Source organism: Cololabis saira, chromosome 10 (genome assembly GCF_033807715.1).
Source record: "Cololabis saira isolate AMF1-May2022 chromosome 10, fColSai1.1, whole genome shotgun sequence".
Lineage (NCBI taxonomy): Eukaryota > Metazoa > Chordata > Actinopteri > Beloniformes > Belonidae > Cololabis > Cololabis saira.
In genome coordinates this window covers 43,895,795-43,922,518 of record NC_084596.1, presented here as the reverse complement: position 1 = coordinate 43,922,518, position 26,724 = coordinate 43,895,795, and the positions used below count along the sequence as shown (strand labels likewise).

Genomic DNA, 26,724 nt, shown 5'->3' with positions numbered 1-26,724 from the left:
TTTTTGCTTGTAATGAGAAGATAAATCTTGTCCCACTGGCAGATTTTTCTACTTATTTAAAGTGAAAATTTACTTGAAACAGGTGAGAATTGTCAAATAACAAGTTATTTTTCTGGTAATGATGAGTCTTGTTTTAAGTGTAATGAGATTTTTTGACTAAAAATTAGACATTTTAACTAGAAATAAGACAAATATTCCTGGTAAGATTTTGAGTTTTTGGCAGTTTAGTGTTGTTGTCTTCTTCCTTTAGATCACACAATCAAATACGTCACAGCAGCTTCACTCCAACCTCCTACTTCTGTTCCAGCTGCTGGATTGTAGTGGAAAAGAAACCAGGCAGAGTGGAGCTGAGTAAAGCCGAGTAGGTTCTAGTGGAAAAGCTCCATTAGAGTCCCTAGCTGGTGTAAGGATGATTAACGTGACCGGTCTGAGGCACACGGCCCTCCGGGGGTTCCTTGTTCTCCGGATCTCCGACGTCAGAAGAACATACGTTTGAGGTCAAAAGCGATCAAGTCCTGCATGTTTGTTTGGCACATCTCTGAGAAATGTGCGGCTTAAACGCGAGAAAGCAAAACACTGACCCGCAGTTACAAAACCTACATTTAGAGTGGCTTTTATTTCTTTGCAAACGGTGTAAACCCTGGATATTTTTTTAAATGCATATATATATATACAGTATATATTTTGAATGTCGGGCTTGAAACCATAAAAAAGTCAGCGTGGGTTAATTTAGTACTATTATGGTTGTAAAGGAAAACAAATGAAGCGATATGTAGCAGGTGGTGGTAATAAAAGTTTGGTTTGAAAGCAGCATTCATGTGAAGATCTCAACGGATGCATGACAACATCATGGAAATGTTTTTAAAAATGTTCCTTAAATAAAGTGGAGAAAAACGTGGATATTTCTCTTTCATTAAACAATCAAAGGAAGAAATTGTACCAAGGTGGAGACTCCGGGCCAGAAGCGGTGCTCCCTGTCCCTGAGCAGAGAGAGAACATCAGAAGCTGCTAAGAGACCACTTTGGAAAAGCTTTGTCAAGCCAGCGAAATGGAAAACCACTCGCAACTTTACTGAGTAAAAGAGAAGGCTTTTTTCCATCTGGTCCAGGTCTGGGGTGGAGTCAACGTCTCTGGGCTCGGAGGCATCACAAATCGCTCTGTTCATCTCGGACGACCAGGACCGGGTTTACCGACCCGGCTCTGGTGGTAGGTGATATCAGCGCCCACAGCAGAGGTCGTCCATCTCTGATGGAAACTTCACAACACCAAGTGACCTAAAAGCTTTAAGATGGCATCCATTGGAGCTTTTCCAAATTTCTTTTCCATAACAATGCAGCATCATGAGCAGAAGTAGGAGGGTTAAAGTGAAGCTGCTGTGACGTAATTGATTGTGTGATCTAAAGAAGACAACAACACTAAAGATGTAGAACATGGCGGAGATGATGGCTTGTGTTTGATATCAAGTTAAATTAAAGCTGCAAGCAGCGATGAACGGCCCTCCACCCTTGTGCACGTTCAGGCTGCAGTGGAAGCTTGTATGACTTGCATGTAGATTCTTCAGAACTGGACTTTTAGCGGATGAAATCATCCACGACTCTCTATGTCAAACCATTCAAAAGTTATGGCAGAAAGTAGGAACTATCAAATATGGACCAATCTATCGTCGCCACGGTAACGCTTTTGACTGAGAAAAGTAATGCACATCGTTGCAGGATGGAGACGCACATTTTGATGTATAACACACCCGGTGCACATTACAGTTCGGGCGAGGAAGCGGCCGAAGGAATGGCATAAATTGCACCAAAATTGCACGATTCATTCAAAATGGCCGACTTCCTGTTCGGTTTCGGCCATGGCGCCAAGAGACTTTTCTTTAAAGCAGCACAACGTAACTTTCAGCTTTTGTTGAGTTTGGTGGCATCTTTTGGACAAAAGCGGTAGTACTTTACCAGAAAGAACACTACGTTTCCCATGAGCACCAGCGCGTACTGCCGGAAAGATCCTGTCCCCGTCGCGTGCATTTGTTTTGATAGCGAATGAAGACGGGACGGACTTTCAAAACTACTTTTCTGTTTCACCAAGTGAACAGACGGAAGGCAAAAAAAAAGATGTTAAACTGCTGGAAAGGAACTGGAATTTACCGGGATACCTTAAACAAGGAAGCCAGGGAGCGGTATATGGAGAAAATAATGATTATTAACGGTCTGGATCCATATGAAATCCCTACTAAAGAATGGAGCTCCTTTCGGAGCGCCACTCTTTAGAAGGATTTACTGCCGCAGTTCTGCAGAACCACCGTCTTACTACCTTGTTTAGTAGTGTTTGGGAGCTGCTTTGGTAAATGTTTGACTCGCCATGTGTTTCAATAAATTACTATAATAGTACAACATTTTTTTTGACTGCTAGATTATACTGAAGAGGCTCCGAGGCGTGAGCAATATTTTTGTTTTCCTCGTGAGATTATTTTTTTCCTCTGCAGCTACAAATAGAGCTAATATTTTTTCTTCAACAAATTTAATCGCACCTCAGAAAGCTGGCCAACAACTGCGTTTAGCTGGAGTAGTGGGGAATAAAACCCGTTTGAATGATCCGACCCCCGTCTGTGAGTGTTTGTTTGTTTGTGGTTTAAAAAAAACGGGGTTTTGATCCATCTGTGTGCGTGTTAGTTTGTTTACTGTCTACTGAGGAACGTTATGTTTGGTCGTTACAGCTGCGATCCAACCGAGCCGACGACTCTTTTACTCTTTTACTCTGTTATCTCAGATACTTGGCCTCCGTGGTTCTGCCTCCGAGCAGGAAACCGGTGAAAAGTTAAACCATTAGGATCTTTTCCCCACGTCTGTTGTGTGGAGCTGCTGCAGCTACAACACAGCAACGGGTTACCAGCTTCTGCTGAGCTCTGCGCTCCACGCCCCGCCCATTTTCGTCTCGACTACGAATCTGGAAGGATGGGAAGTGACGTATGCCGTAAAGCAGTCAAAGCCGTAAAAATTTTAGTTTTTTAGTGTGGCAGGGTTCCTACCATGATCCTCAAAGTTACATAGTGCCAGTGAAGGCGATACAGACCCCTCAGACCATGACAGAGGTTCATTAAACCTGTTGGAAGTTGATGTACCATCACAATGACTCTGGAAATATTATATTAAGGTGGAAAAGTTACATAGTGCTGTTTAAGTTGTGACATGATACAGGTGTGTACCGATTTTCGTGCATGTATGTCAAACCGTATTGTGGGGCTTGAGGCACAAAGTTTTCTAGGGGGCGCTGTTGAGCCATTAGGCCACGCCCATTAATGCAAACCATGTAATATCACATTTTTCGCCAGGCCTGGCTTGCGTGCAAAATTTGGTGACTTTTGAGGCACGTTTAGGGGGAAAAAAGACCCTAATTTCGTCGGAAAAATAAAAACATAGGGCCTTCGCACTGTAAGTGCGAAGGCCCTAAAAATGAGAGTGAAAGCTTCAAGCGACAATGCTTTTTTTTTTTGTTGGATCTTGTCGTTCCTTATCGCCCGTCTAGATCCCTTTTTAATTCTCTCCTCAGCACCAGGTTTATGAACATCTGCACTTCAGAGTTGGATCACCAAACAGACTTTTGCTGCCATTGCTGGTTAAATCAAATGAACAAGAATCCGTCAGAGTCTCTTTCTCTGATTTCCTCCTCCTGACTCAGATGTCTGACTCCAACCCCCCGACCAATCGGTGGCCTGTAGTGTGATGATGTCAGATACAGCCGACTCAGCAGCTTAGAACCTCGGCAGAGGCAACTTGGCAAAACCAAGTTGAGTCGAGCTGAGTAGATACTAGTGGAAAAGCGCCACGTGAGATCATGTAAAACCACATCCGTTACCAAGGCGTCGTTGAGGAAGAAGGGGGGTGGGAGCTGGTCGTACCCATCAAAGTGTGTGTGGAGGACTTTGAAAACAACTTCCTAGTGCTGCGCACCTTCAAGGCGTGTTCCAGAGTTAAAGCACCCTAGAGTACCAGACGGTAAGGAGGGTCGACCTTGGCTAGGGACCAAAGCCGTGTGAATGGAAGCAGTTGTGACAGAACTGTGTCTAACGTCAGCCCTGGCTCCCTTAAACCACGTCAACATAAAATGCAAGTACAGTAATCTCTCGCTATAACACGGTTCACCTTTCACGTCTCGCTGCTTCACGGATTTGCACTGTGCATCATGTTCTGCATTCTGATTGGCTAAACAGTCTCCCCGCTTCTTCACTTCCTGTGTCAATAACGTTGGTTGCTTAGCAACAAGCTGAGAACGACCAATGAGCTTCAGCAGCAGCTCAAGAACGGGACCTTTGATGAATCGTTCATTACAGTCTCAGATATAATCCCTGGTTTCATGTCGGTTTAGAAGAATCTTTGTGCCCAGAAGAAAAAAGAGCAACAACAACGACCCATAACTATTTTCTTCTCTGGAAAAAACACTCCTGCACCGCGGCTTTAGGAGAAAAAGACGCTACAGAGTCGGGATGCAGCAGCATCAGAAGAGCAGGGAAATACACACCAGTCACTATTTGTACTACTGTACTTATTGTATTGTTTTTTCATAATAATTTTTCATTTTCTTCTGTTCAAATCCAATTATACCACGGTCTGTGTGAATACTCGATTCTGATTGGCTGGCAGATGTACATTAAAAGTGTTAATGCCTAGAAAACAAGTTCGGTCAAATTGCCTGATATCTTTAATATCATTGCGCTGGATCAACTGCCAGGTGGTAACCATGGCAACGGAGATTCAGAGGAGAAGAGCCGGCTACTGCAGGACGGCCACATGAGTGATTTTGTAATTTCTTTGAATTTATTTGGTGTATTTAACAATTTTGATGACTGGGATGCAGAAGAGGAGAGAAAAGAAAATAGGCAAGCGGAGCTGAGCGGACTACAATATCTCCTGTTGCTAAGTCGTCCGTCCTAGTTACTGCAGAATCAACACTGTGTCCGTTGCATAAGGAGCTTATGGGACGGTAGTGATTGTTCCAGGTATTAGACCCCGTCCACACGTAGCCGGGTATTTTTAAAACCGAATATTTCCCCCCTCCGTTTATAAAAAAATTTGCATCCACATTACATCGTTTTAAAAAAAAACCCCTTCCACACGTAACTGAAGATCTGCGTTTTGGACCACATTCATAAGCATTTCAAACCTGTAGATAATCTGCGGCTCCCGGGGAAGCTGCACCTCCGCGGCTCTGCTTCACCGGCAGGCGCGTCTCCTTCTCCCCCACGGAGCTGCCGCGTTATCGACGCAGCCCTACGCCGTAGCCTACGCCGTAGGGTACGCCGTAGGGTGCGCGTCGCCGCGTACCCTACGGCGTAGGCTCTGTGTCGGTGTAACGCAGTAAGCGGTGGTCAAGACCAGAGACCATTTATTTAATAGCTTGGAGAACAGATGGTGTATCATCTGTAGTTCTGTAGTAAACAAAAGGCGCACGTGAGAGCAGATTTGTTGTTGTTTTGGCGCATAATGTGACTTTCGAAAACGCAAAAATTCAAAATTTCAAAAATCTTCACTTTGCCCGGAGTTTTTTTAAACCTTCGTTTATTTGCGTTTTCGTGTGGATGACAGGTCCAAACGTAGGAAAATATCTCCGGTTTAGCAGATATCCGCAGATATCCGGCTACGTGTGGACGGGGTCTTAGTCAGACCCTCAGCTGTTACTGAGGAAACTGAGTTATGGTTTGTTAACAAACTTTGTAGCTTACCAGGTTCCAACGGCTGCAGACGAGAGATTAAATAGTCGCTCAGCTGCTCAGCTGTGGCTCGTTATAAAACGAATGATTTACACTGAAAACACATTAAAGCATGAATAACTGATTTATGTTTTTTGGTAAGTGACCGTGGTATAAGCGGGATAATGCCCTTCGCACTCCGCGGAGGCAAACCGTCCTCCGCTTCGCATCGGACGGTTCACGCCCCGCGTCGTCCATATATTTATGTTAACGGACACCTCGTCGGGTTGCCTTGTAAAATAATTGTTCAAAAAAAAAGTTGCTACTTCACGGATTTCATTTATCACGGGTTCTTTTTGGAACGTAACCCCCGCAAAAAACGAGGGATTACTGTATACCAGGGGTCTGCAACCCAAAATGTTGAAAGAGCCATATTGGACCAAAAACACAAATATGTCTGGAGCAGCAAAAAATGAAAAATCTTGTATAATTCTTAGAATGAAGCCAACACATGCTGCATGTTTCTATATTTTTTTTTTCATTATGCACTTCGATAAAAAAGTCGAAATGTCGCAAAAAAGTCGAAATTTCGAGAAAAAAAGTCAAAATGTCGAGATTAAAAGGAAAGGAAAAAGGAAGAAAAAAAGGAAAAAAAGAAGAAAAAAAAATTTAAAAAAGAAGGAAAAAAAACAGAAAAAAGGAAAAAAAAAGGAAAAAAAAAAAAAGAAGAAAAAAAGGAAAAAAAAGGTCAAACATGTTTGAAAAAGCTCCAGGGAGCCACTAGGGCGGCGCTAAACAGCCACATGCCGACCCGTGCTGTATACAAAGCTCTTTATAGCGTCCAAACCTCACCAGATCCCTCCGGTCACCTCCGCCTGGTTCAGTCCGTGCAGCTCGACCAGGAAATGGGGATCAAACTTGTGTAAAAGGAAGAGAAGTGGTGGCCCCGTGTCCGTAGGGCTGGATCAGTACCTCCGTATTTACGACCAGCTCTTCCACACAGCTTCCCTCCATTCACGCTCGCAGACATTTCCACAGGAAACGTTTTCACGACCTTTGACCCCAGAGAGATGGTACCTCGTCCCTCGTTGAGAGCTGCCAGTTTAGGTCATAAATATCTGAGCTGTGTCTGATGGAGGTAGCTAGAGCTCCTGAACTCTCCCCCTCGTGTTTCCTCACTCAGACCTGCTGGATTCATGGGTCCCTCGTTCCATCCCATAATAAACCTGGGGTTGTTTTAACTCCACGACAGTCCATTATGAGGGAAGAGCGGGGCCTCTGCGATGCTACAACCCCTTTTAACGGTGTTGAGAGCGAACAGTGACATTAGAAAGTGGTTTAAAGCTTTACAGTCAGGGCCCAAGCCTCCATGGGGCCCTAAGCTAAATTAGATTTTGGGGCCTTCTATTACTGCCAATAATACTGATAATTGATCATTCACACACCCACTATAAACCTATTTCATGTTCTTCCCTGTCATTACAAATACACTTGTAAAACTAGATGTAAGAACGTTTTGTTGTAGTTAGATTGTAATCCACACTGATTAAGACCATGGAAGCAACAACAGATTCAGCATCTGTCCCTACTGGCCACACAGAGAAGCAACAGGTCAAAGGTCAGAGAGCTGCACAGTTGCAGCAGAGTTGTTTCCATCATCCTACTGTCAGCCTGGCAGGTTTTTACCATCTATGGTTTTTAATCTGAAATGGAGCAAATTCAGCTACAAGAGCGGCCTGGGGTTGATTTACACTTAATATTTAAAGAGATATAGTACTAAGTGTTATACTGAGTGTCATCTACAGTGTAGGCTACTAAAAGAAACTAAATAATCAAATAGATCATTTATAAACCATTTACTGTAAACACATGTTCTACTTTATTTTTGGTTTTAAATAAACTGCAACAGCAATGTGCAACAGCAAAGTACTACAAAAACTCAAACTATAATTAAAATCACTCAACCTGGATAAAAAGTACCTCGTCAATATGTGTATTTATGTAAAAATAATTGTATTTTTTATTTTTTTTACTCTTGGGTGCCCTCTAGTGGTCATGGGACCCTAAGCAGCCGCTTAGTTCACTTATGCCTCTGACTGTCACAACATTTTTGGAAACGTGGTCCAAAAATGTGAAAAATGACCCATTTTAGAGTTATTGATTAATGATAGAAAGCTGGGTGCAGATAAAAACCCATCTGTAACATTATTGACCCCCATAAGTCTGACCTACATGACACTCAACAACGCGTCGGGTTGTGTTATCTTACAGTTTTTCAGTTGGTAGCGACTCCAAATATCCAACTAAATACTCTCTAGCACAGAACCTTTTTTGTTTGTATGTCCACACAGATGAAATCCTCGATAAACATCAACAATCTATTTCAGACTAATATCTTTAAATCTGTTTTCCTTTTCCATGTCATGTCAACATTTGAAGATTCTGGGTTATATAAAGTCATTTTTGGAGGATGATTCACTCTGGTCCTTATGAACTACATCCACGCTGGGCTCTGTGTGCCACGCTCCATCCCACATCACAACGTTTAGAGAGTTATAATGATATTATGTCGGAGCACACACATGAAACCATGTACCACTAAACACAGCTCAGCCCCACACCACTGGAAAAGCAATCATGTCAAACCAAAGGACCGACCAGAACATTTCACATTTGTCTTTATTCAAATTAGATTTCATCATTGGATGATGATCCAGTCTCCTTGAAGTTCAGATAACTTACGGCAACAGAGGAGGGACACAGGGGACACTGAGGGGACACTGAGGGGAAACTGATGGGACCCTGAAGGGACATTGAGGGGACACTGAGGGGACATTAAAGTCACCTTTAAACTTTAACTTTAGTCTTGATGGTAGCATTGTTGGCTGGATTTTGGATTTCCTGACGTGCAGAACTCAGAGAGTGAGAGTAAATGGACAACTTTCAGACCTATCTTTAACATCTACTGGCTCACCACAAGGATGTGTCCTTTCTCCTCTGCTGTACATATTATACACTAACAACTGCTGTAGCACATTTTTAAACCATCATATATGGAAGTTTGCGGATGATACCGTCATTGTGAGTCTGAACAGCACTGAAAACTCCCATGGCCCTGTGGTTGATTACTTTCTTAAGTGGTGCCAGGATTCTTTTTTATCTCTTAATGTATCAAAGACAAAGGACATGTGTATTGACGTTCTCAGCCCTCTCCGGATAGGACAGTGGTTAACGGACAAGATGTAGAAATTGTAGAGTCCTATAAGTATCTGGGAACTATAATAGACAATAAGCTGACATTTGAGAGTAACACCAACTTAATTTACAAGAAAAGTCAGCAGCGTCTGTACTGTCTTAGAAAACTGTCCAAATTCCATGTTGATTCATCCTTGATGTCCACGTTTTATCGCTCTTTCATTGAGTCTGGATTAACTTTTTCCTTCATTTGTTGGTTTTCATCACTTAGGGTAAAGCAGAAAACTGTTCTTACCAAGGTGGTTAATGTCTGTAGCAAAATAATCAGCTCTGCTCAGGTGACTCTACAGGACCTGGATAACAAACAGCTGTATAGGAAAGATAAACTCTCCTATGGGACTGTTCCATCCTCTACACCAAGAGTTTCAGTTCCTCCTATTGGCTCCTACATTGCTAAGACTTCCACTTGTTTCTTCTTCTTGTACCTTCTGCCATCTCCCTTCTCAATTCCATGAGGAAAAGGTAGCTGTTGTGGGGCTTGGATTTTTAGATTTAAACTCGTTGTCCTTTTTTTTATGTGTATATGTGTATATATTGCTGCAAAATTAATTGCCCCATTGGGGACAAATAAAGTTATTGATTGATTGATTGAGGGAACACTGAGGGGACATTGAGGGGATTCTGAGGGGACATTGAGGGGACACTGAGGAGACATTAATGGGATTCTGAGGGGACATTGAGGGGAAACTAAAGGAACAGCACAAACAGCAGACATTCATCTTCATATTCAACATAACCAGGTTAATGTTCTGATTTTACCGTATAAAACCAAAAGAAAATACTAAAAATGTTAACTCTGGCCAGAATTACAGAACATTAGTCTTATGCTGTACATAGTTTATATTACAGGGTCCCCTGGGGGCCCGGGGCTCGTCCCCCGGGACTACCCGGTGTTGGCCAGGGCCACTTGGACAGTCTGGACCTCGGAGATGTGGCAGGATTTCTGGATGATGCGGTTAGTGAGAGCAGTCCCTGTGGCGGGCCGTAGGGAAGCCCCCGCCCCCTCCGTGAAGGCGGCCCCGGGGCCCGCGGCAGAGAAGAAGGGCCCGCGGGTGCAGCTCCGCCCTGTGGCCGCTCCGGCCGCCGGATCGCGGCTGCAGACTGCCGCACACGTCTGCCCCTGGGCCAAGCTGGTGAGGGCCACGGCGGCATGGATCTCCCTCCAGCCCTGGGGGCCCCGGGGGCCCGGGGGGCCTCGGCTCCTCTGCTGGCCTCTGCGGAGGCATTAAAGAGAATCAGCACCTTTGAGCAACACTTGTGCTTTTTTCTTGGACGGGTCATATGGATTTGCAGCTACGTTTAAAGTCCTGGCTGTAAATGTGACCAGTGAATAATCATCACACTTGCCTGTCACTCTCAGCTGGAGAACAGTCCACCTTGTCTGCAAGAGAGAAGCACAAGGCTCACGATTACTCGGCAGTTTGGATGAAACTATGCCACGTATATTAGTAATAAACACACAGGTTCATCAATAGAGAGTCTGCATTGACGTCACTTCCCCACTGGACCAGCCCCCTTACTCACACTGAGTGGTAAAAACAGCTGCAACTAGTGGAGAAGACGAGATAACAGCTGATTATCAGCTTAAATTAGTGTACGTTGGACTTGATAGTGACCCGTACAGTTTCCCCAAGAACCAGTGGTCCATGGACATTAATATTTGGTACAGTTACCAAGAACCAGTGGTCCATGGACATTAATATTTGGTACAGTTACCAAGAACCAGTGGTCCATGGACATTAATATTTGGTACAGTTACCAAGAACCAGTGGTCCATGGACATTAATATTTGGTACAGTTACCAAGAACCAGTGGTCCATGGACATTAATATTTGGTACAGTTACCAAGAACCAGTGGTCCATGGACATTAATATTTGGTACAGTTACCCCAAGAACCAGTGGTCCATGGACATTAATATTTGGTACAGTTACCAAGAACCAGTGGTCCATGGACATTAATATTTGGCCACAAATCCAGTTTCCTGATATTTATATGTACTTAATTTCTACTCCGGGGAAATACACGAAGCAAAGCTTGAAGGCTTACAAAAGTCTTGACGCTTGGTCCTACTTCAAGGCAGGATTTGTTGTAGAAATTAAAGTGATGAGGACACCGAACTTTATGATTTGACCGTTTAACGTTAGCTACCCAAAAATCCAACATTACCTGATACAAAATAGGAACCACAAATCCACGTTTCAGTGTCTGGAATCCAGTTGTTTCTGTGAATTGCAGTGATCCATTTGTCACTTAAAGGGGACCTATTATGGCATCTAATACCTATTTTAAACAGGCTTTGAATGTCTTAAAAACAAGCTTTTGATTGTTTTTGCTAAATAAATTAGAAATTCAGCCTCTGAGCCATGTCTTTATCTTCCCTGGGCTGGGTTGTTGTTGTTGTTCTGGCCAGAGTTAGTTGTTAGTGGTTTCACGCATCGCTGTCGTTACGTAACGACGGGAGCAGAATCTTATTGTCTCGTAGATCCACATGACACTGGACGGCTCATCCGGGCAGCTGTACAGACACTGCAGAATTTAGTTGCTTTCCTCCTTCTCTGAGTTGGCAGGCTGAGGGGAGACCACTTTATATATGTTAAAGCAAGAGAAAAGGTCTCCTTTAAGCTTATTTTTCGGCAGTCTGTAGAACGATAACTCTGATTTCTTGCTAAATCTACGAGTACAGTCAATCGCACAACAGCTCTTTCCCATTTTAGATGTTTTCCAGTTGCTCAAACTGAAATTTTACACTGACACTCAGTCTTTCTGCCACTCAGTCTTTCTGACACTCATTGTGCGTAACCCGCTGTGAAGTCGCATCTGTGACCTCATGTGCATTCCCTCTGTTAAGTGTTTATTATTAGTAGTTTTAGTGTGTAAATGTGCATCTTGTGCATCAGTGAACTGGGAGTAACTGTTGCAGTTACCGAGGTGCTTCCAAAGCTCTTTTCAAATCTGCAAAAGGATCTTTTTTTCATCTGACGGTGAAACAATCCCCGGCGGGCAGGGCCGGGTCTTATAAATGACCGGCGGGCTGCTGGCCCCGGAGCCGTGGCAGAATGAAGGAGTGCCGGGAGAAAAGAAAAGAGACTTCTGGGTAATATTACAGCGCTTGCACAACCCGTGTTTGTGGTCTGCGCGTACATGGGTAACGTTTGTAGAACATATTTTCCGTTTGGGCTTTGGAGCGGAGCCGCTTTTTCATTAGAGCAGATAGGCGGCGGTCGAAGTGGATTTTTTTCTTCTGAGAGCAATGAACGGAGAAATGAGAGGCCCCGGCGTTAAAAACATGGCCTTCCAGCGCGAGCGGCCCTGAACGTACCCATCTCTGCTTTCTGTACGCGAGCTGGAGCCAAGAGCAACGTCCCGCTGATAGTAAATCATCCCCCGGTTTCTTCTCGCTACTGAATATCCCTCATTATTTCTCTTCTGTGCTATAAAGGGGCTTTGCCAACAGAGTCTTTACACCGTATTTATTACCAGGAAAAAGGTGCTGAACCTCCGTTTCAGTAGAAACTCAGGTTTAAAAATGTTGTTTCATTGTGGGCACTTCTTTTATTATGTTTCATGTTCAAGACATTGGTAAACAGTTCAAACTGACATGACTGGGTCAACAGGCTGTTTTCATGCACACAGCCTCACATTCACTCCGTGGTTTCGGTAGAGACTTTTATATCCAGGTATGATTTGAGTTTAAGCCTGTTGTTGTTGCTGTTTCAACTATTTTTCTTTAAATAAAGAGGTACTATGAAAAAAATAAAATCACTTGTTTTGCTCTTTATGGGATATACTGTATTTCAGTTTTAAAGTGGTAGAAATCCCAACGTCACACAGCCGTTTTACCTTGTTTGCATCTCAAAATTGGTTTGATTCACTGCACGAATCGGCACAGATTACTTTAGTAATACTGTATTTGACCCGGTCTTTGTACGTTTTGACCGTATAGAAACATAATTCTCGTCAGTTGTGTGAAATAAGACCTGGAAACAGACATTGTGGCATAGAATTGTCAAATTGGTTTAATACACCGTTCGAATTGTTACAGATTACTTTTGTAATACTGTATTTGACCTGGTCTTTATACGTTTTGAACGTATAGAAACGTAATTCTTGCCATTTTAAGAATGAGATGTACCTGCTGTACTCTACTCTACTTGTTTTTTGACAATTTTCACCTGTTTCAAGTCAATTTTCACTTGAAATAAGTAGAAAAATCTGCCAGTGGAACAAGATTTATCTTCTCATTACAAGCAAAAAAAATCTTGTTCCACTGGCAGATTTTTCTACTTATTTTAAGGGAAAATCTACTTGAAACAGGTGAAAATTGTTGTTTTTTCCAGTGATGAGTCTTGTTTTAAGAGTAATGAGATTTTTTTGTGACAAAAAATGAGACATTTTAACTAGAAATAAGACAAATAGAATTTTTGCAGTGTGAATGCAGGCATTGTGATGTAGAATTGTCAAGTTGGTTTAATTCACCGTGCAAATTGTTACAGATTACTTTTGTAATACCACCATCTCCACCCAGCATCACACAGGAAGCAGAATCTGCTCCACCAATCAGGTGGGTAGCAGGAAGCGATGAGGGCGTGCCCAGTGGCTGCCCCGCCCCCCTAAAACCTGTACAGACCTGCTGGGAAAACAGGCGTTTGTGTTATCTTGCCTCTTTGAATCTGCTTCATCTTGCGTTTGAATGAGCATTAAAGCTGGACCAATGGATCGCTGCAATTCACAGAAACAACTGGATTCCAGGCACCGAAACTTGGATTTGTGGTTCCCATTTTGTATCAGGTAATGTTGGATTTTTGGGTAGCTAACGTTAAACAGTCAAATCATAAAGGTTGGTGTCCTCATCACTTTAATTTCTACAACAAATCCTGCCTTGAAGTCGGACCAAGCGTCAAGACTTTTGTAAGCCTTCAAGCTTTGCTTCGTGTATTTCCCCGGCGTAGAAATTAAGTACATATAAATATCAGGAAACTGGATTTGTGGCCAAATATTAATGTCCATGGACCACTGGTTCTTGGTAACTGTACCAAATATTAATGTCCATGGACCACTGGTTCTTGGTAACTGTACCAAATATTAATGTCCATGGACCACTGGTTCTTGGTAACTGTACCAAATATTAATGTCCATGGACCACTGGTTCTTGGTAACTGTACCAAATATTAATGTCCATGGACCACTGGTTCTTGGGGTAACTGTACCAAATATTAATGTCCATGGACCACTGGTTCTTGGTAACTGTACCAAATATTAATGTCCATGGACCACTGGTTCTTGGGGTAACTGTACCAAATATTAATGTCCATGGACCACTGGTTCTTGGGGTAACTGTACGGGTCACTGTCAAGTCCAACTGACACTAATTTAAACTGATAATCTGAATAGTCTGTTATCCCGTCTTCTCCACTAGTTGCGGCTGTTTTTGCTGATGTTTTTACCACTCAGTGAGAGTAAGGAGGCTGGTCCAGTGGGGAAGTGACGTCAATGTAAACCCTCTATAGATTTATACAAGCTGGTCGCCGGTGACGCCCTCCTGTCACTGGCGTGTGGGTCACCGGGATCAAAAAGTCATCTTCAGGGCACATGTATGTGTGAAAACCCCCTTAAAGGGGACCTATTATGAAAAACAGGTTTTCTCTTGCTTTAACATATATAAAGTGGTCTCCCCTCAGCCTGCCAACTCAGAGAAGGAGGAAAGCAACCAGATTCTGCAGTGTCTGTACAACCGCCAGGATGAGCCGTCCAGTGTGATGTGGATCTACGAGCCAATAAGATTCTGCTCCCGTCGTTACGTAACCAAAATGTGATTTACATAGGTCGGCCTCCGATGCGTGAAAACACGCCCACAACTAACTCCGCCGGCCGGAGCGTCCACCATTTTTTCGTAGCGGTGTATCACGTCATTCAGGCAGCCAATCAGCACAGAGCCTCATTATCATAGCCCCGCCCACTCAGAATCCCGCATAGATAATGCGGTTAGAGAATGGGAAGCTAAAGACATGGCTCAGAGACTGAATTTCTAATTTATTTAGGAAAAACAATCAAGAGCTTGTTTTTAAGACATTCAAGGACTGTTTAAAATAGGTATTAGATGCCATAAAAGGTCTCCTTTAAGTAAACTTCTCTTTTTACGTAACGTTACCAATTGCCCCTAAAGTCAAGGAAACCCACGTTAAAATAGCATCAGCTATATATTCTGTTAATGATTTATTTCACAGAAGGTTTAAATTGGAAGTTGATCATTGCATATTTTGTTCTTCTGAGGACGAGACCATTGAACATCTTTTTTTACAAAGTCCTTTTGGTCTGACATTCATAATTGGTTATCTTTAAAAATTTATGAAATTCCTGTTTTTACTTACAATAATGTTATTTATTATATGGAAAACTTGGATCCTAAACATTCAAACATTATCAACCTGGTGATTATTTTGGGTAAATATCATATTCACACTTGTAAGTGGAGTGGAAATACTCCCTCCTTTACTATAGTTTTACGTTTTTTTACCAACTACTTTAAATCTATGAAAAAGATTGATAATATGAATAGGGTTGCCATGAAACTGTACTCATCCATAACTCAGTCCTTGCTCTTTTCAGTACCTTGCTGTCCTTTTGCTTTTTGTTTGTTGTGTTTGTTTTTGTTTCTTGTGTTTATCTGTTGTCTACGGAAGAGTATTAGGGTCAGGCAGGAGAAAAAATATTTGAGAGGGGAAGATTTTTTTCTTATTGTGCACAAGTCAAAATGTCGAGAAAAAAGTTGAAATGTCGTGATTAATGTTGAAATACAATTTCAAGACTAAAGTCGAAATTTCGCCTTTTTTCTCAACATTTCAACTTTATTCATGAAATTTTGATTTTTTTCTCAAAATTGTACATGAACATTATTCTCGACATTTCGACTTTTTTCTCTCGACATTTCGACTTTTTTATTTTTCTCCTGCCTGGCCCTAATACTCTTCCGTAGTTATCTTCACCATTGTTGCTGTAATTATTTCCTAATTTTATACCCTTTTCTCCCTGGCTTGATCTGTACATTCTTTGTGCTAAATAAAGTTTAAAAATAAAAAAAAGTATGTGTGAAAACACTGTCCAGATAAGTTTGTAGCTGGCGTGCAGCCACTACAGCGTCATCATTCTAACCTTTATAGCTATTTCTGAGGACGTCCCCCGCTATATGTACACATTCCTGTACTGTAAATGGTGAAATTGCTCCAATACACGTCTGTGTTAGACGTTAATAGGCCGTGGCACTAAGTGCCATCACTTATTAGTAAATATTAGAGCACTAGTGAGCGGTTTATTCACCCCAGCGCGAGGTGGAAGCGTGGTAATGGTGTTAGTGACTGTCATCGCTCTGGAAACCTGACTTTCCACTTGGCCTGCACAGAGAAGCTGGACGGCGATGCAAAACTGCCTTAATACGGCCGTGGGGGACGTGTTAAAAACGTGCACAAACATTTCAACAGCGCTGACCACGAAGCGAGTGATGACATCATGACATTTCCATTCCACTTTAAAAGGATTTGTCCAACGTGCTGGAAAACAGATATGAAAACCGACACTGCGACTGCGAGTTAGCACTACATGTACAGTACGTCCGCGCACGTGGCTCGTCCTCACTCAGATGATGTCAGACCAGATTATGTCTGAAAGGTGAATTTTCATGGCCAGGAACCACCACCACTACAAGAATTTGTGAAAAGAAATTCAAACAGATGAACCAGAGCTGGTGTTAGAGGTGACTGGATAGTTCCTGTTAGAAAAAGTGCTTTTAGACAGTTACAGATTACTTTGTAATACTGTATTTGACCTGGTCTTTGTACGTTTTGACCGTATAGAAATGTAATTCTCGTCAGTTGTGTGAAATAAGACCTGGAAAGAGGTATTGTGGCATAGAATTATCAAATTGGTTTAATTCACCGTACAAATTTTTACAGATTACTTTTGTAATACTGTATTTGACCCGGTCTCTGGTACTATAATCATCTTATCTTAAGGCTTTTTGAGGAGCTTTTATTTTTTATTTAAGCTTTTTGAGGAGCTTTTATTTCTTATTTAAGCGTACTCTTAAATTAAATACTTATGATTTTTGAAAACCGCACAAAGTTATGGATAAGTCCTGAATGCAGCCATTGTGACGTAGAATTATCAAATTGGTTTAATTCACCGTACGAATTGTTACAGATTACTTTTGTAATACTGTATTTGATCCGGTCTTTGTACGTTTTGACCGTATAGAAACGTAATTCTTGCCATTGTAAGAATGAGATGTACCTGCTGTACTCTACTGCCCTTACTTTTAACAACATGTACTTTTTATTATTTTACCTCTTTTCTTATCATTTTATTTCATTTTATTTGTTATTTATGTTTTAATTGTGTCTTGCTGCTTTTCATGTTGATGTAAAGCACTTTGAATTACCTTGTTTTGAATTGTGCTGTACAAATAAACTTGCCAAACATTTTAAATCATGGCTATTGGAGGAACAACACTGTTACTTTAGATACAATCCATACTGTTTTTAAATGCTGCTAAATCTATTTTGCTACTATGTATGTTTTATGTTTGTTCCCTTGTTTGATTGTATTGTTTGACTGAATAGTTTTTATGTTTTCTGTGGGGACTGCGAGTGGAAACCAGCATTTCTGCTAAAATCTGGTGTATTTACACTGCTCAATGTAGTGTTCATTAATATGCATTGGCCACAGTTACATGATGTTTTTTAATTCGGAATTAATTATTCCGAATTAAATCATTCAGAACGAAACTATTTTCCTTCGAGTTTACATGGAAATAGTAATTCTGAATTGAGGTTTACATGGAAAACACGTTTGATCGGCTTCATCCAATTCCTCTCCAGGTCTGGGGGTTGGGAAGGTTCTGATTGGATAGGGTTTAAATTTAATTCAGAATGGATTAAAATGGCATTCGGAATTAGGTGTTTACATGGTCATTTTTACTCATTTTAAATCGGATTTAATTTGAATTCTGAATAAAAGAGGAATTAAACTTCGCATGTAAATGCACTCAGTGTCCCGTCTAGATAAAAAAAATAAAAAATTATGCAGCCTGAAAAAATATTACTCAGGAAAAATAATGCAAATGATACATGCAACCCCCGAACTGAATTCAGTCATGTAAAGTACTGCACACGTCGACGTGACGGCAGTTTATTTGGAATTTCAGAGACCAAACCTCAGTCGCACCTTTATTAAGCTGTCAGGTAACGTTAGATACACATAGATTCGTTGAGGCGTCTTCATAAAATGTTATGTGAGGGTAAAGCGGCAGCTACCAACTGCAGAACTCATCACGCTGAGCTCCCACACGGCGGCGCGTGGGAACGCTTTCATACAGGTGTCATTTATCTGGACTCCAAAACCAGGCCCTACTCACGCTTTACTTACAGTAAAAAATACAACGGTAAACATGTCTGGCTGCTGCAATTTAACCTAGGAGGCCATCAAACTCTTCAAACTCCACCTGAATACTTTCAGAAATGATACTTGGTAGTTTATCAGAGAGTCAAAGAAAGGGGAGTAGGATTTTACAGGTAATCACATCACAGCTGACCAGGTTATTAAACTCCCTGAAAAATAAATACTGTAAGGGACACCTCATCTGCAGGGCCGGCCAATCCGATTACCTTCACCTTTCCTGCCGTGGTGATTTTTTTTTAGACCCTTTTTTTGTGATTAAAACGATTTTTTAACTATTTGACTCGGACCTGAATTGAATTAGATGCATATTTTGAATACCAAGAACACATGGAAAACTAATTATTATCCAGCAATTCACTTTAATACAAAATAACAAAATTAACTGAATAAAATTAGTATCTTTCTTAAACAGAAACCTGTCCTGCTTAACTTAAAATTGTATAAATTAATATAAAACAATAGAAAGAAAGCAGAGCATTCATTCTGTAATAGTGCACATTTTTAGTGCAATAACAAAAGTGCAAACAGAAAGTCTGTAGAAAACTTATTTGTTCCTCAAAGTCCATGACTGTAGCTACAGTTGTAGTAAAACAGAACAAAATAACTTGTGAACTCAACAGCTCAATGCCATTTTCCATTGGCATTTTATGACTATTTTCTGACTCTTACAGTAATACGGGACAAAGTGCGTCCCTTTTCAGCTAGTTTATAAATACAGGACGATTCCGTTTTTCAACGGACGGTTGGCGACCCTATATTAAGTCCAACCATGAACACGTTGATCGTGGTACTCAGCGATCGCTAAGTTACAGGTCGTGGCCTTGGATAAACCCGTCTGACTGGAAATACTTTGCATCAACTTAACAAAGCATAGCTACGTCCGAAATCCCATCCTTCCATCCTAATGAGTAGCAAAGACAGTATTTGAGATTTTTTAGTGCGTCCGAAACATTAGTACATACTCAATAATATGTGCTATCCATACTCATTCTGGAGAAATGTATTAGTGTTGATTGATGGACACTAGCTATGCAGAAACTTCCCACAATGCAATGCAGCAGTGTTTGGTTGCTAAGTGCTGCGCAGATACTTATATGTCATAAGTATAATATTAAGTATAATAATATTATTATATAATATTAATATTATAATATTCGTATATATTAATATGATATAATGTCATCTTGTTTGGGCCAGGATAAACGGAAAGAGCGGTGCGCTGCTGCTGCTGTGACAGGAGTTGTTACCATGGTAACAACTCCCCCTCCCAATGGCAGGAAGTGCTGTGTGGCTCTGAGTAGTACGTCCCAATTAATGCACACTACTGATATTTACTCAAAAATGTGCCGGACTTAAGTATACTTTTTAGTATATACTGTTTAGTATGGCATTTCGGACGCACTGCATGTCTTTCTTATTAAAATAAAACTTAAAGCCGCCCAAAGTATTTGTTGTGAGGTTTAGCCAGAGGCGCCCCCTGCAGGCGCGGAGGTTAAGCTGCTTCTGCAACGCTGTACGGGTTCGGTCTCCTGCTCGGCCGCTCGCTCATTTCCCTCCTCTGTTTCTACTCGCCTGACTCCCTCAGCAGCGTCTGCCAGGATGTCCACTGCAGCTCTGCGAGCCAGTTTCGTTGCTTTTATGGGTGACTAATCCGTGAAGCCACTCTGTTGCTGCGAGAGACCACCAAGACGGGCGTCTCCAGTTACCTCAAAACTCATATTTTAACGTGAAAGAAAGCCTGTTTTTTATGGGTTTTTTTTTTCTTCTGGGTTGTGGAGAAGTGCACGGGAGTAGAATCAGTCTCAGGGAGTTTGCAGTCACTGCAGATGTATGTAAAACGTTGTTAATGCGTTGTAGATTGGTCGGGGAGGCAGACTGCCAGACCCCAGACGAGTGAAGCCTCAAACGCCGACGGGGTCGGCCCCGCGTCGTCGTCCGTGATTGGCAGCTCCGACAGCTGCTCCACCACACATCTTCAGGGTCTAAAACGCTCCATTTCTTTACACTTGGCTTCGGTTTTCACTTCTCACCCAGGGAGAAATAAAGTCTCAGACATTCTGTAATTGTCCTTGAGGCCGAGGAGGACTGGACATTTCCACCGCGGCTACGAGCTGAAGCGGAACAAACGGCACATTTTAGTATATGGAAATAATATTTGCGGCATTAGTGGCAGCCAGTGGCAGCTCCGTCCAATTTCTAAATGAGGGATTTCAGCGTTATTCGTTAGCGTTTTTGCGAGGGTTTGGCTGCTCGTCGCCGCGCTGCGCCCGCCGAGGGCCGAGAGGGGCACCCGGGTGTCAGACTCCCTCCGAGCTTCGCTGTAACATGTGTTATTAAATCTCACAGAGCTTCTGACTTTCAGAGGAATGCCAGAGATTTATGATTCTCAGGGAGCTCCGAGGAGCCAAGTGGAAGTTTCTGTTCGTTCTCATCCTACTTTACTGCACACCGCGGTGTGTTAAAGCCGAGCTGAGGGGAAGCGGGGCAGTTAAACTGTCCATTTGCCTCACATTCAACATTAATCTCGAATTAACGAGGAAGATGCTTTTATTATTCCGTTGGCCGAGGGACACTATCACTTCTCTTTATGTACCGTGTCATATGTGATGGCTTAATTTGATTGCGATTCCCCACTTACACGTATCCAGCAGCAGAACACGGCTCAATAAAAATCCTCCGTTTGCTGCTGGAGTGTGAGATAAAACCTGATGTCTCTTACCCATTCGGTAGATGAAGTTAGCTTCTGTCTCGTAGGAGGAAGCCGGAGAGACAACGTCTCTGTCGCCTTCGTTGGAGCTGAAGGACTCGGAGTGGCTCCGCCTCTTGCAGGCCGAGGCCATGCCGTCCGCCTTGGCCGCCATCATGTGCCGCAGGGTGTCGTTCAGGTAACGGTTGAGCAGGCTGCTCTTGTACTTGGACGGGGGGGAGGCATTGTCGTCTCCGTTGGCGCACTCGGCGATGGTGAGCATGCCGCCTTGCCCCTCGCTCTTGTGGGACGACGTCCTGCCGAAGTTGGCCTGGCCGATGGGAGACTGCAGAGTGCACTCCTCATCTGCACCAAAGCAAACACAACTATGACTGGTAACACTCCCCAAACCACAAGCCCAGTTCCCCTGAGCAGAGAAGCAGAGCCGTTTCTCTCCTCACCGTCGGAGTCCGGGTCGTCGCTGCACACGCTCAGCCTCTCCGCGTTCCCCTGGATGTATTTATTGTACAGTTTGATCCTCAGGGCCCAGCTCAGGTCCGGCTGTCTCACAGTGTTCTTCAGCCTCCGTCGGGCGTTTGCAAACCAATTGGAAACCTGCGGAGACGCCGCTTTGCTTTAACAAAACAACTGGCTGGGGCAAAGACGTTGTCTTTTTTCTTACGGTGTCTAGTTTCACCTGGACTAGTGTCATGTGCGAGCCCAGGGCCAGCAGGACCTTCTCTGTCTTGGTTGGGTAGGGGTTGTCCCGGTGCTTGTACAGCCAGTGTTTGAGCGGCCGGGCCATGTCCTGCAGCACCTGTCTCTTGTGGCGAATTTTGACCCCACTGAGACGAGACCTGGAGGAAGCAGAAGAAACCTGGGATATTTATTTACCACAGTCTGCTTCCTGGTTTCCGTATAGCTGCTCCTTTTAGAGTTTGCAGTGACTCGTGTCGGGAGCTGGTGTCTTGCATTCATAACTGATGCACAAATCTAATCCCCTCTCAGTTCTAACAGGTGAGTTATCACAAAGCCATCATTATGCCGCCACACATTCCTGACCACAGGCTGAAAAACAGAAGAAAAGTCCTACCCATATCTCCTGTACTTCAAGGCAGAGCTGTTTTCAGTGTCGTCCTGGCATTGCAGCAGGTCTGCATCGTCCCGTCCCGTTAAACTCGTCTGAGGGAAGTCTGCGCAGGTCGCTCTGCTCCCCTGCTCGGCTCTCCCGCCGCCGTCCAAGCGGAGCAGAGTATCAGACTTCATCACGGCCACTTCGTCCATTCTTTCACACCCGCTCTCCCTTTAATCAACAGGTGCATCAGTACACTCCCATGTGCACGTAAAAACAGTAGATTCCCATCCTTCATAGGGCTGAAGCAAAAGTAAAAAAAAAAGGGCTTAAAAGGTGTCCTTTGCTCTCTCCGTTTTGCGTAAGGGGTACAGTTGGAGAATAAAGTTAGAAAAGTCAGATGATGTTGTCTGGTTTAGCTGAGCTGTGAGGGGATAGTTCAAATATCCTGCTGCTCTCCTGCCTATTGGCCCTCTCTCGGTCCAATCACTTCTCAAGAGAGCTGTGCGAGGAAAAGCTTTGCAGAACAGCAGCAGCAGCAGCAGCAGCAGCAGCCCAATATATAAAAATGATTGCACGTGAAAGAATATCAGCAAACCTGGTCATTAGATTTACTAGTGAGATTTTATCTGGTGTGACTGCAGTGTCTGTGAAGCATGCGCTCATAGTTTCTACATGAGGCAGATCTTGCGGTATTACTAAAAATCATGTCAGCAAATAATAATCCTCATTTTAACAGGGGATTGAGGAGAGTTATGGGTGTAATTACATGCTTGCTAATAAGCAGCAAAGCCACAAACTGCCATGTGTTAGACAGGGAAGTTCTCTGTTTTCAGAGGGATTTCAGTTGCAACTGGCATGGAAAGATCAAATCATTTTTCCTTGGGTTGCTTGTGTAATTAACAGGTTTTAAAGTCTATATATGCATTTGGGATCCAGATATATCAGTGTGTAATCTAATTTTGATGCACATCTTTTTGTTTTTAAACAGAAGTTTAATATTTCAGGTCGTGCAGAAAGATAACAATATGTGGATAATATTGTTACAACAATCTGTGGCTCGGCTGCAGCTGCGACGTCCAAAAACTTTTATATAACAACATTTTGACACGTTTCAATGACTCTGCCACGCATGATAATCACTGGATCATTTCATGATCAAACGTGTGTGTTTGTCTTTTCTTTCCTGGCTGCGATTTCAACTTTTGAAATTCTGACTCAGGTCCAAGGTGCACTTGTCGGACTCGTGAAAGCAGTCCAGAACTCTTCATAAGTCAGTCGTATCAGCGAGGAGGTCAAGTTTCAAGGGTCTCAAAAGCTGAAAAACACATGGAGCAGAAGCATCCCCGGTAGGTGCAGTAAAGTCTACGCTCACATTCCTCCGCAGCGGCCGGAGAATGCTACATGCAATCACACACCATTTACTCCTCTCCCTCTGTGAGATGTTCACCGGCCAGGCTGTTGATATTAGCGCGGACCTCCCCTCCGTTTCCACAGTCAAGAGAGCTTTAAACACACACACACACACACACACACACACACACACACACACACACACACACACACACACACACACACACACACACACACACACCCTGGAATTGCATATTTCTTGTTTTGTTTGGATAATTTGTGTGTGTACAGTGCACGTCTTGCAGGTTCACAAACTCCAGGTCTTTCCAAAGGACCAAACATCCAGCAGAGAGAGGGATAGCTTTTGTTTAGCATCGTATGCATTTGGTTTAAAGTGAGTTGTCAGATGGAGCAATACCGAAGAGTGTTAGGGCCAGGCAGGAGAAAAATAAAAATAATATTTTAGAGGAGGGAGATTTTTTTTTCATTATGCAGTTTGAGAAAAAAGTCAAAATATCAAGAAAAAAGTTGAAATGTCGAGAAAAAAGTTGAAATGTCGAGATTAATGTTGAAGTACAATTTCGAGAAAAAAGTCGAAATGTTGAGAAAAAAGTCAAAATTTCGTGAACAAAGTTGAAATGTTGAGAAAAAAGGTGAAATGTCGACTTTATTCACGAAATTTTGACTTTTGACCTTTGCTGCGTGTCATCCCCATTCTCTCTCTCTACCCCTTTCCAGTCTGCATCTTCAATAAAGGGCCACTAGAGCCCAAAAAAATCTTAAAAAAAAAAAAAAAAAGAAATTGTATTTCAACATTAATCTCGACATTTCGACTTTTTTCTCGAAGTGAACAATAAAAAAAAATGTTCCCCTCTCAAATATCTTTTCGCCTGCATGGCCCTAATACTCTTCCTTACAGTTGGAGCTCACTTAACATTACAACTTTTCTAGTTTTGTTGATCAATCACAGAAAACAAAAATAGATAAATAAAGAAGGACAAAGCTTGTCCCACCAGGAAAAGGCCCCAGCACCTTCAAACACTGGTTAAAGCAATCAGTCAAACTCAGCCAGTAATGAATCAGCTGCTTTACGTGGAAAACAGACAGTGGAAAGGATCTGCCATTGTTGATCTTGGCGACGTCGTTGCCACGCAAAACGCTTCAAAAGTTAGTGTTGAGAGTACAAATGGTTTGTCTGAAGCCTGGCGTCCCCGACGCTGAATTTCCTGATAACTACGCTAGGGTTGCCAACCGTCCCTTGAAAAACGGAACGGTCCCGTATTTATAAACTAAAGTACGTCCCGTATTGAGCTGAAAAGGGACACACTCTGTCCCGTATTATTGTGAGAGTCAGAAAATAGTCATAAAATGCCAATGGAAAATGGCATTGAGCTGTTGAGTTCATAAGTTATTTTGTTGTTTCACTACAACTGTAGCTACAGTCATGGCCTTTGAGGTACGGTAATATGTTTACAAGTTTTCTACAGACTTTCTGTTTGCACTTTTGTTATTGCACTAAAAATGTGCACTATTACAGAATGGATGTTCTGCTTTCTTTCTATTGTTTTATATTAATTTATACTATTTCAAGTTAAGCAGGACAGGTTTCTGTTTAAGAAAGATACTTATTTTATTGAGTTCATTTTGTTATTTTGTGTTAAAGTGAATTGCTGGATAATAATGTGTTTTCCATGTTTTCAGTTTTCTACAGACTTTCTGTTTGTACTTTTGTTATTGCACTAAAAATGTGCACTATTACAGGATGGATGTTCTGCTTTCTTTCTATTGTTTTATATTAATTTATACAGAGCTTCATTATCATAGCCCCGCCCACTCAGAATCCTGCATAGATAATGAGGTTAGAGAATGGGAAGATAAAGACATGGCTCAGAGGCTGAATTTGTAATTTATTTAGCAAAAATAATCAAAAGCTTGTTTTTAAGACATTCAAGGCCTGTTTAAAATAGGTATTAGATGCCATAATAGTTCCCCTTTAAGTTAAGCAGGACAGGTTTCTGTTTAAGAAAGATACTTATTTTATTCAATTCATTTTGTCATTTTGTATTCAAGTGAATTGCTGGATAATAATTTGTTTTCCATGTGTTCATGACATTCAAAAATATGCATCTAATTCTATTCAGGTTGGAGTCAAATAGTTAAAAAATAATTTCACTCACAAAAAAAGGGGCTAAAAAAAGGAAGGGTGAAGACTGCCGATGACGTGTCCCTTATTTATTTTTCAGGGAGTTGGCAACCCTAAACTACGCTGCCTCTGCAGAGTAAAAACGCGTAGCTGTGAAGGCAGTAACACGCTGGCGAACACAGTCACACTTTTCATTCATAGGAATTTATGTTCTTCATTATAGAAGAAACGTCAAGTATCAGCCTGCTCCGCTAACTTTAGCAGGCCAACTGCCACACTGCAAAAAACTCAAAATAAGAAGAATATTTGTCTTATTTCTAGTTAAAATGTCTCATTTTAGTAAAAAAAATCTATTTACGCTTAAAACAAGACTCATCACTGGAAAAAACAACAATTTTCACCTGTTTCAAGTAGATTTTCACTTAAAATAAGTAGAAAAATCTGCCAGTGGAACAAGATTTTTTTGCTTGTAATGAGAAGATAAATCTTGTCCCACTGGCAGATTTTTCTACTTATTTCAAGTGAAAATTTACTTGAAACAGATGAAAATTGTCAAATAACAAGTTATTTTTCTGGTAATGACTCTTGTTTTAAGTGTAATGAGATTTTTTGACTAAAAATGAGACATTTTAACTAGAAATAAGACAAATATTCCTGGTAAGACTTTGAGTTTTTGCAGTGCACGTAGCTACGGTCCTTCCAGCATGTGCTTTACTTTCTTTCTTTGCATAATGAAGCTATTGTTGAACCTTGGCAGTATTTATTTTCACAAACTTCATATAGACACCTACACATTTCAGTGGAATCATCCAAGAGCCGTTGCCATCATAGTTTAGTGTAATGTTTGAAGTTTGGAGCTGAGCTGAACACACAGCGGTGGGTTTTGGTTGGCCCGCTGCAGAGTGTTTAACGGTATCGTGATGATCTCAGAGGGAGCCTGCTAACCCTCATGGCCGTGATGAAATTACGCTGCCATGCTCTGGCTGGGGTCGGGCTCCAGGCCTGGCAGGAGCGCCACTCTCGTCTCCACGGCCTGTGTTTACGCTGCGGCGACCCGGCGGCGCAGACATGCCCATGGCAAGA

The 26,724-nt window shown here is 42.2% G+C and overlaps 1 protein-coding gene across 1 annotated transcript; it reads right to left on the bottom strand.

The window, feature by feature from the left end:
- Window positions 1-9,358: 9,358 nt before the first annotated feature.
- On the bottom strand, window positions 9,359-22,545 carry LOC133452266 (homeobox protein Mohawk-like). The gene is made up of 6 exons (XM_061731488.1): window positions 22,167-22,545; window positions 21,771-21,930; window positions 21,535-21,688; window positions 21,107-21,439; window positions 10,283-10,316; window positions 9,359-10,149 (listed from the first exon to the last, which is right to left on the bottom strand). The coding sequence occupies exons 1-6, from the start codon at window positions 22,355-22,357 to the stop codon at window positions 9,819-9,821; spliced, it is 1,203 nt and encodes a 400-aa protein (XP_061587472.1). The 5' UTR covers window positions 22,358-22,545; the 3' UTR covers window positions 9,359-9,818.
- Window positions 22,546-26,724: the final 4,179 nt, after the last annotated feature.